This window comes from Phaethon lepturus, unplaced genomic scaffold (genome assembly GCF_000687285.1).
Source record: "Phaethon lepturus isolate BGI_N335 unplaced genomic scaffold, ASM68728v1 scaffold34395, whole genome shotgun sequence".
Taxonomy (NCBI): domain Eukaryota; kingdom Metazoa; phylum Chordata; class Aves; order Phaethontiformes; family Phaethontidae; genus Phaethon; species Phaethon lepturus.
In genome coordinates, this window is record NW_010538994.1 from 21479 (window position 1) to 31609 (window position 10131).

Consider the following 10131-nt stretch of genomic DNA (forward strand, 5'->3'; position numbering starts at 1 on the left):
CTCAAGACAAGCATACACTCAGAAACATACTTTCGCTGAAATTATGCTCTCAAATACTGAAAGATTAAAAGCTATGCTGCCAGAGCAACTGAATACACCCCTCAGCATGTTTAAAAAGCCACCGTATGCAGACTAAATGCCATATGCATCCGCAGAAAACGCGGGCACCAAAGCTGTCTCTGAATTCGGTGGGGATGGTCGTCATCGTAATGTTGCACTGAAACAGGACTGCATGCAAATATCAGCAAAAGCAGGAGGAAAACACACCGGTTCCCAGGGACTAGTAATTAAGGTAGGAGGACCAATATGTAAAATTCTCACCTCTCAGGAAACTGCACATATCCATAAAGCAGACGCTGCCTTTACAAGGCAACAGCCTTGCACCTCTCAGTACAGGCCACTTCAAAAAGCTTAACCCCAAGCTTAGTAGTTGGTAAATCCTGGTGGAATCCAACATTTAAGGCAAGGTAAGGCCTCATCTATTTGCAACACATTCCCTGGTTTTTAACTCTAGATGGAAAAGCACCCCATCAAAACCCATTGTTATTATTTTCATGCTAGGCAATTGTATCATTTGTGAGAAGGTGGCCTCAAGCAGAAAGGAAGCATATGAAACAAAAATAATAGTTACAAATGAGAACCATCTGACTTCCTCATCTACCTTCTCCTGGGCCTGGCTAATTTAAACAAAAAGAAAAAGATGGAGAACACATGACCCCAGGATAATATTTAAAGGCTATAGAGTGTCTTGATTCAAAATAAATTCCAGAGAGGAGGGCTGGATGTTTGGGAAAAAAAGAGAAAAACGGGAAGTAAAAATCCTGTCAAACAGTCCCAAACGTGTGGCCCAGCTGCCGGCAGCTCCCGCACACCACAGAGCAATTTGCATCTTATCGCAGCAATGCAGCGCAGAGATGGTCTCAGGTCCTGGAGTCCATTCCCTTCTCAAAACATCTCGAATAACCAGCATCAACTCAGTCCTCTGGGTTCAGCCCTTTCAACACTCCCAGGTCACAGCAGGACCAAACCAATTACGACCGAGCCCTGCCGAGGGAGCAAGCCATACGGACAAGGATGAGCCGTCGGGATGGGTTTTGCTTTGGAGCACGCGCTGGGGTGTTGCACACTCGTGCTGCATGCACAGCCCCGAGAAAAGCCTCTTATCAGCCTCTCACCCTGCTGCGGGTACCGCGGGGAGCTGCCGCTCACCCTCCCGGCCGCAGGGACAGGGCACACCTCAGCAAAAGGTCTTGGGGGCACCGCCGCCCCATCTCTGCTGGGCATCCCCCAGACTATCCCAAAATCTGGAAGGTAAACGGGCCTTTTACAGCCATTTTAATGATTCTGGTGCCAGCCTGCTTCTGAGTAAGCAGTACCTCCAACACACGCCACGTGTAACGAAACCCACTCACTAGATAATGTGCCATCGCTTCCACATCTCCCGCTTCTGATGCAATCATGTCATGTGGTGAAAGACAGATTTGCACTTAACTGTAATCCAGCTAGAGAAGAAAAATATCTGATATGCAAATGAAGTTGATGTCCTTATCCATCACCCAGTAAAGACATCCCATATGCCAAAGTATGCTGAATTTAACAGGCAAAGCGATAGTGCTGGTCAAATAATACGGTGACTAACACTAATGCAAGCGACCTCTTTTAAATGCAAATAGAGCAGCTATTTAGCTTGGAAATCCAGGGGACAGAGAGAAAAAGCAGAGAGGCAGCACAAGAGATTCTTTGCAGCTGAACATCAATTTTCAGATAATGTGAAATGTAGGACAGAGGAAGCGGATATAATGAAAGGGGAGCCGGTGCCCGCAATAAGGTAGCCCTCTTTCATCGGCCGCTTTGGAAGTTTTGCTCTGCGTGCCTTCAACGGTCCAGGGCACACACAGCGCTTTCCCCACAGAGCTGCCAATTAAAGAGCTTTAAGCAAGACCCCTGCTTATACCAACACAGGCTGGACAACATTTTTTTACTGCATATATTGCTCATCTCTACAGCCAAAAGAAAAAAAAAGTGACCCCTCTGGTTACTGATGAAAAACCCGACATTTTGCAGAATTTCACCTTTTTTTTTCCCCCCTGCACTCTCTGGATCTGTGTAAGGACAGCGGCGTTTGCACTGCTGGAGGAGGCAGAGGGAAGCTGCAGGTCTGACACAAATAGGTTGAGCTGGAACAAGGGAAGCCAAAAGGAGCTGGGTGGAAATGTGGGCACGGGACTTGAAGTGAGGGGCAACGGATTCTTTGGGACTCCCTGCGACTAACTGACTGGAAAAGGACTTGTAAGTACTTCTGCAAACTGGGCAGTTGTCCTAGCATCTGCTGACTCCAAGGGACACAGGACTTCAAGGTCAAATGATTTATAAGGAAGAGAACAGAGAAATAGGAACTGTTCAGCTCCATATTCCCCATTGTCCCAGGCTGTCAAAGACAGCCACCAACTCCAGAGCCACCCTAACAAAGTAAAAAGCCCACAGAATTTGGGACAGAGAGCTTAATGCAGATGGCACACGACCGCAAGAGCAGTACTGCCCGTCACACAATTCACAAGAGATCCATGAAAAGCTCCTGGCGTGGTCTGCTTTGCCTTTTCTTGGTAGCCCTAGCAAGCAGAGTTATGCAAGATAAAGTACGAGGCTACGCCGATGCAAGCAGCCAAGAACTTTTATGTAAGTTCCCTCACTGGCTTTGCACGGCTCCACTCCCACAAGGAGCTGGGCATGATACGGAGCTGGCTTCTCCTCTGCTGCGCCTGTCTGCCAGCCAAGCCGCAGCCAGGATGGAGCGCAAGGAGAAAAACCTGCTCCAGAGAGACCAGCACCATCCTGGGGATGCACACGCACAGCAAAGACCTCACGCTAGGGAAGGGATTGCTCCACATCGCCAGTTTTCTACTCGCTGTGCTTCTTACTACCCCCCCCAAAAAAGGATTTCTCAATTCCCCGAGCCGGTTGTGCAGTGCTGGAGCAGACGCTCGTGCCGCGGCGCGCCCAGAGCTGTCGAGCACTTCAAAAGCTTCGTGGGGGCTGCGTGAAAAAATCCTCCACACACCAGAGAGTCACGAGAAGCATGCACTGGAGCCTGAGCGAAACCGAAACGCGGCGATGCCCATTTCCCCCATGCAGCAGGGGATGAGGACGAGTACTTAAGTAATTAGTGTTGTCAAAGCAAGTAATCCTGTTAGCCAGCATAACCTGTGTAAGGGCTTTAGTCAACTCGATGCAAGCAGTTATCTCACGCACAAATATGCTTTTTTTTTTTTTTTAAAAGGTCTGAATGTGACCCTTATTAATGCTCAATTCTGTTGGAGTGACGAGCACAGCAGGAGGGTGCGGAGGAAGGGAGCTCCTGCAGCCAGCCTGGGCTCACAGAAAGCAGGGGCAGCGCTGGCACGGCCGTCAGAGCAAAAGCTGACCTGAAATCTCGCACCCCCAGGGCACCGAGAAAGGTTGGAAGAATCTTGTCCACTTCCTGCTCCTATCTGCAAAATGGGGAAATAACTCCTTATCTCACAAAAAAAAAAAAATGCTGTGGCTAGTCACAGACTGCCCAAGCAGCGCAAAGACACAGTGTGCTAAACATCCTCAGCTCCTCCCATGCACCGCCTGCAGAAAATAATTAACAAAAATGATGGATAAAATATTCACAACATTGCGAGCAGCAAGTGCGGTGATCTTCGTGCCATCTTCCCTTTATATACAAAACCACACGTTGCACCCAGTCTAGTTTAAATAGCGAAATCTTTAGGTCTGGGACTTAATTTTTCAAGGGCATCAAAACACACCCGGTGGATTGCTCCTGAGACTACAGTCCCCACTCTACTAACAGGACATACGCTGCACGCCAAACCACAAACAAAAGGACACAAATGCAAGTGAAATTTTGAGGTGTAAAATGGATTATAGGTCAGGTGTGCTCAAGGCACTTCAGTAAAATGAAGAGGACAGGGATATCTTTGCTAGGCTACGGTGCAAGACTATGTCCTGCAAAATTAACACAGATTTTATTTGCCAGTCCAGGAGCAAGCGGGTATTCGCCGCACTCCGAGAGGACATGAATAGTTAAGGATGGGAGAATTTGACAAAAAGCTGCTTCTCTACCACCAACTTTACAAAACCAGAGTGCTCACAGCCCTTTCATTTGCCCCTCAGTGCAAAGAGACTATATTCCTCCAGGAAAAAAGCCCGTGTTGTGTTTCTACATCCGTACTCAAGCTATGCCCCTATTAAGCTTCCCCATGGCTCTTCCAGCACAGGCTGGGTCAGACCACATAATCTATTGCGCATCTTCATAAAAGAGCGGTCGAAAGGTCCTCTCCTCCCAGGACTCGAGAAAGTAGCAGCAGACAGAGCAGGGCTGACCGATCTGCACCTCCAGAAAGAGCCAGTACCATGGAAGAGAAAACAAAGCGATCCTCAAATTATTGTTTATATATGTGAGAGTCCCTTGGATGACTGTACAAAGCAACAAAGCGAGATTCATTACTGAAAAAGGAGTAAATGCTATTTGCCTGAAGTGGCAGCTACAGCAAAACTCAGTTTGTTCCCTGAGTGGTTGGGTTTCTAACGAAAAGGAGGTGTCCTCTCACAGGGGGCACGTAGGGCTTCAAGTCCAAAGAAACCATCCAGGATTAAACATGCTCGATAATAAATTTGAGAGATGTCACTGCAACTCCTGACACCCATCTGGGAGTGAATCTGAAGGGCACTGAACACAATAGCCCCCTTCCCTGCTTACTCCTCATCAGATGGATGATATTACAGATAGATAGTCAAGCAGATGGTTACAGATGCACTTCAGGGAGGAAAAAAAAGTACATTTTGGGCATTCTGAAGCAGCCAGTACAGCTCAGACAAAACTAAGCACAAGTAAAAGCTGTCTTGTCTTATGCTCAGACACACGGCGTAAGGTACTAACAGCTTCCAATTACTGTACCCTCTCCACCCGCATCTGAAATATTTGACTGACATTCAGCTAAGGGTTTGACGACTGGGGATGACAGATGTCCATCTGCCACAACGCAGATCTGGCCACCGAGGAAGCCAGACCTGGCTGTCACAGGTAGAAACATTCACAGTGAAAAGTCTGCATGGGAGCCAGCCGAACCCGCTTTGAAAGGCGGAGAGAAAGCTGCCTCCTGTGTTGAGCTGTGCATAGCACAAGCAGCAGGTCAGGGTTTATTGGGTTTTTCTCTTCCCCCACCCCGATTTCCAAATAGCCCAATGTTATTTTTATCAGACCTTTCTATTCCCATTCACACCTAACCTACATTCAGCTATTCAAAGTTGAGTCGAGGGCTCAAACGGAGCCAGCTAAGAGGCAATAATCTGGAGAAGTTCAGCAACGAAATGCCACAGCAATGCCATTTTGTGCTTGCAGAAAGCTTAAGTTTCAGGATCGTGCAGAGCTTTCACAGTCATTAACAGGGAATAAACCCTTGAAGGCAAGTGATGGATGCCAGCGTTACCTACAGCAACGCTCTAGCCAACCTGCTTCAGCGCTTCTCTATTAGGGGGCCAGACCAAAAGCAAGGATGGGTTGAACCTCAGCAGCTACAGCCAAATTCAAACCTGCTCTTAGTCCCAATTTTTATTAGCAACTACCTAATTTTCCATGGAATAATCCTTATTTTCTTGAAATTACGCTCTGTACAAGTTTCTGATCATAAAACACCAGGATGTCTTTGCTTTAAGAATCCCTACACTGGTTTGCAGGAAATTTTCTCTCCCCTGGGGTGCCTCAGGGCAAGTTTACATGAGAGTCTGCAAACACAGATGTATCAAGTATGCTTGATACCAATTTTTCAAAGCCTGGACCAAGGCCTGACAAATAATCTGTGTCATTTTTCAGTCTGAAGCAGTGCTGGCACAGGCATCCTGACCCTTCTATGTCAGAGAACTACTGCTCTCTCCAGCTACAGAAGCTCTGTGGAAACAAAATGATCACGAAGTGAAGCAAATGTATTGCTCCTCCAGCCTCCTACCACCTGAGAAAACAAGTAACTTCTCCCCTTGCCCCTGGACTGTGCTAACATAAATAACATTAGTATCTCAGAAGAGTCACCAAGTAAAGCAAACACCTCCCTTGCATAAACACAAGAGCCAGAAATGATTACTATTACCATTTCCATCTGTCCTCCTCCAAACTTCCACATGTTCTTTCTACTCTTCCGAGGGCAGCAATCTTCCTTTTTCATTATGAGTAAGAGACCCTGTGTTTCAAAGGCTCCAAGCACTCACAAAACGGAGCAAAACCCCGAGTTTTGTTTCTCGCCCCTGAAAACGCTGCAGGGCCCACAGAGCTCCTGCACTGAGCACCGACCAGAACCATCACGCGCTCCGTCCCCATTGACAGACGGCATCTGGCACACAAGACTTCGGGTATCTTTCTCATCCATTTTGAAAGCATAAATTCCTACTGAACGGCAGCTCCTTCAAATATAGAGGAGCATTAAGCGCAGTGGCAGTTCATAATGCCCCAGTTTTATCCAAAACTAGTCAGAGCTGTGCTGCTGGAGCTGAAGCCAGCCTCCCAGTGTGCAACTGGTTCAGAGAGCTCGCTCTGCTCCTTACCTTGAGCCAGATTAAATTCTGTAGGGCAATCAGAATATCTCCTGACAATAACCCTAAAAATATCTGTATGATACGTCAAATTCTATCAAGCTGAATGATTTCTTCGAAGGGGAAGAGACAGTCATCATGATACTCGTCGAGCAAAACTGAGAAAGATTAATCAACTGAACCATTCCCATCAGAAAATCTGTCTTTACCAACTACCTTTCAGTCATTCAAGGAGTAACACCCAAATTTTAAGGCCACGTTGACTCTCAGTTACTAGAATCTGGCACACACAGTCTATGCAGAAGCCAGGTGTGTTTCATTCCAAAAAAAAGCAAGCGACAGTCCTGTGCATCAAAACACAAATACAAACATAATGTGTGCCAAACGAGCATAACCCAGGCCACGCTTAAAGCTCCCACGGACCCGCAGAAATACTAAGTGCAAAGCCAAGAGGCTAGAAAACCATAAAAGCTACCTAAAATCAAAGTCCATCTGTGCATTTTGGAAGCCATGCAGCCTCCAAAACCTTATAGCTACCTGAACCGTGCTCATGGACTCCTAAAAACTTTAATAGAGAGAGAAGGTAATTATCCTTAAACTGTTGTTCTGCTGGCAAAACATCTAGCGCAGAAGGTAAATAGCGTTACCAGACTAAGGTAAAAAAGAGGTGCCTTTGCCAAAGTAAACCACGGCTACTCAAGGAGAGTTCACCACACACCAAGGTTTCCCACGGTAGGCAAGCCCAGAGGCAGCTACGATGGCCTCTTGCCGGGCTGCTGACCCACGAGGTGGAACTGGCACTCTGCTCCCCCTCCACACTCTTTAAGGAGCCAGGTGAGATTAAAACCAAGAGTATTTAATTAGAACAGAGGTGACATAAGACTGTCACCGCACATCAGCCACCCAGCGCTCAGCCAGGAGAGCCATCCGCAAAGCCGTCCCGGTGTCAATTGGCTCTTCATGCCAGGGTTCCTGCCCCACCACCGAAAACAAAGCCGAACCTCAGCCGAGACCCAGATCCGTGCTGCAGCATTAGTCTTGCTCTTGCCAAAGAGCTCTGCAGCTCAGAGACAGTCTCAAAAACACACTCGGTGGGCACTGAATTTCCTCAGCCTCCTCGGGAGCAATGCAGACATTAAAATTGTACTTGCTTGCAAGGTCCGTCAAGTTTCCAGCACCTGCATTGCTATGTGTAGGTCCATCTCGTTATGACCAGCACGGATGTGGATTTGCCTGGGATTGTCATTGAGACAATCTGCCCCGACTCAAGTCCTCTGCCAGGGACACGGGCTCCTTACATTGACCAAGTGCCAACTCATGAGCTACTGTCAAGAAGAGGACATAAGCCCTCAATGCCAGCCTGGAAAAAAAAATCTCTTTGAGACCCTCAAGCTCTATAGACTTTCCAGCAGTTAAAAAAAAAAAGTATTCCTCTGAAATAATCACTCGACAGCACACCGACCCACAGCAAACCTGGCATCTTCCTCTCACCGGGTCCTTCGGTGGGACGGTCTCTCAGCTGACTCGAGGGGGTCGCTGCTAAGCTTGAGCAAAAAGGAAAAAAGGAAAAGAAAAAAGGAAAAGAAAAAGAGCGAGTTCTACAGCAAACAGCTGCAGCTACTTAAAAAAGTGAGCTCACCAAAGGAGACGGGAGGGGATTCCTAGATGTCAGCAGGCAGGGAAATTCAGCACCTGTTTCGCAAGGTTAGCAAGCTGCCAGCACATCCACTAATAGATCATTAATACAAGAACAGCGGGGTCTTTGTGTCAAAGGCAAATCCCCCACCTGCTGGTAAATGTAAATCTGACCCCACCACCAGCAGCGGCAGGGGAGGGGGTGCTGGCTCCAGTTTTAAAGCTACTTTAAGCGGACGCAGTTTTGCACATTGCGTACTTTCAAGATCTCGCTCAGGCGACGTCGTAGGCATGAAAGGGCTGCTCCACATGGGAAACCTAAACAAAATAACACCCAGAAACACTCACGCTGGAGCCCGAGCACCGTGGCGGAAGCACGCAGAGCCCAGCCTGCAGGCCCCTGGAGAAGTGACTGTTTCAGTGCATCCAGCAAAAGGCAATCGATGCCTCGATAACGGAGAATTTGAGCACTTAAAATCAGCACTGCAGCAAAAAGACCGATTCACACACAATACGGATCTCGGTTTCTCTCCTCTTCCCATCTCACGCCTTAACGCTTCAACCCCAGCTGCATTCGCACTGGATCAAAACAGCGCTGGTTAAAACATTCCTTGCGATGCGCTTACTCCAGTGTTTGACATTTATACCCACATTATCACCTTATAACCACACAGAGGTGCAGGCAGTCTGAAGGGAGCTGTGAACTAATTAAAACCTTCCCGGTAGCCACGCTGGAGGTCAGCCAGAGCAGCTTTCTTGCAAACCAAAGAGTAAGTTGCCCAATAAATGGGCTAAATAAATTCTAGAAATGAATTCAGAGCTGCTTCACAGACCTTCATGTGCCAGGGATGGAGCTCGATGACAGGAGCCCCAGTTATCACTGAAACAGCAAGACCAGTCCTCTGCGCTGCTGTTAGGGCTTTCCTCCAGGAAACCTTTGCAATCTATGTCTGAGGCATCACCTTTGGGACCATATTCTCACTGCTGTTTGAGAAGCCATTTTACCACCTTCGCTACCCCCCTGTAATTGATAAAAGCAAATGTTTTCTAAATCGAGATAGTGAACCGAAGACTCTTAGCGGGATCACTGTCGACACCGCTTCCGTTTTCCCGAAATTCACCCCAAACCACTTGTCTGACACAGGGGAGATCCTTGCGCTCTCTCACCAGATTCAGCCTGGAGCAGGGAAAGTGCTTTACATTGTGTCTTACAGCCACCACCACTGCTAAAGGGGGGAAGCACTCAGAAGCCAGGAGATTGATGTAGACGTCTGGAGAGATAAACCCCACAAGCCCTCAGAGCAGCGTACCCAGGCTCCCAGCTGGAGGAGGTCGCATTACTCAACACGCTCGCATCCACCTCTGCTCCTAATGGAAACACAGCGAGATCCTATTAAGGCTTCATAGCTGGAGATGCTGCAGCCAGAGACAGCAGCAAGGTTTTGCTTCGGAGGCTGGAGGTCTAAAGGCAGTGTGCAGCCCAGATAACGTGACGCTTCTCCTCCCTGCCAGCAAAATCTTTAATAGCTGCATGGAGATGTCTTTTTCCTACTGCTTTTGAGCACCCTCTGCACCCAGGAGCGCTCACCCTTCATCCTGCATCTCACCTCTGGTCCATGCCATCCTAACCAGAGTTGCTGTGGGTGCAGAGATGCTCCCCATCCCTCCCAGTGCCCCTGCACCAAGCTCCCTGCCCTGAAGGGTTTCCCCAGTACACCTGACCTGGCTCTCAAGTGTCATCGGCATATGCCTCTTCGGCACCGCGAGCCTGGCAGACCGGCCTCCGAGAGCCATTCAGAGCCAAGTCTTGCATTATAGGATAATGCTGATGCCTTTACGTAGCCTGTTTCCTCGCTCCTGCTGCTTAATGATGTCTAATTCCATTACCATCCAAAGACATTAATGCACTGTATGTCTAGTAAACACACC

At 48.1% G+C, this 10131-nt stretch overlaps 1 protein-coding gene across 1 annotated transcript in view; it reads right to left on the reverse strand.

Moving 5' to 3' along the window:
• The window catches only part of LOC104620701 (serine/threonine-protein phosphatase 2B catalytic subunit gamma isoform), a gene marked incomplete at its 5' end in the record, with an annotated part of 26562 nt that extends 18498 nt beyond the window's left edge, over window positions 1–8064 (reverse strand). Inside the window, one exon of the mRNA XM_010286996.1 lies at window positions 8034–8064. Coding sequence (XP_010285298.1) covers window positions 8034–8064 — 31 coding nt within the window. The remainder of the gene's footprint in view (window positions 1–8033) is intronic.
• Between the last annotated feature and the right edge of the window lie 2067 nt (window positions 8065–10131).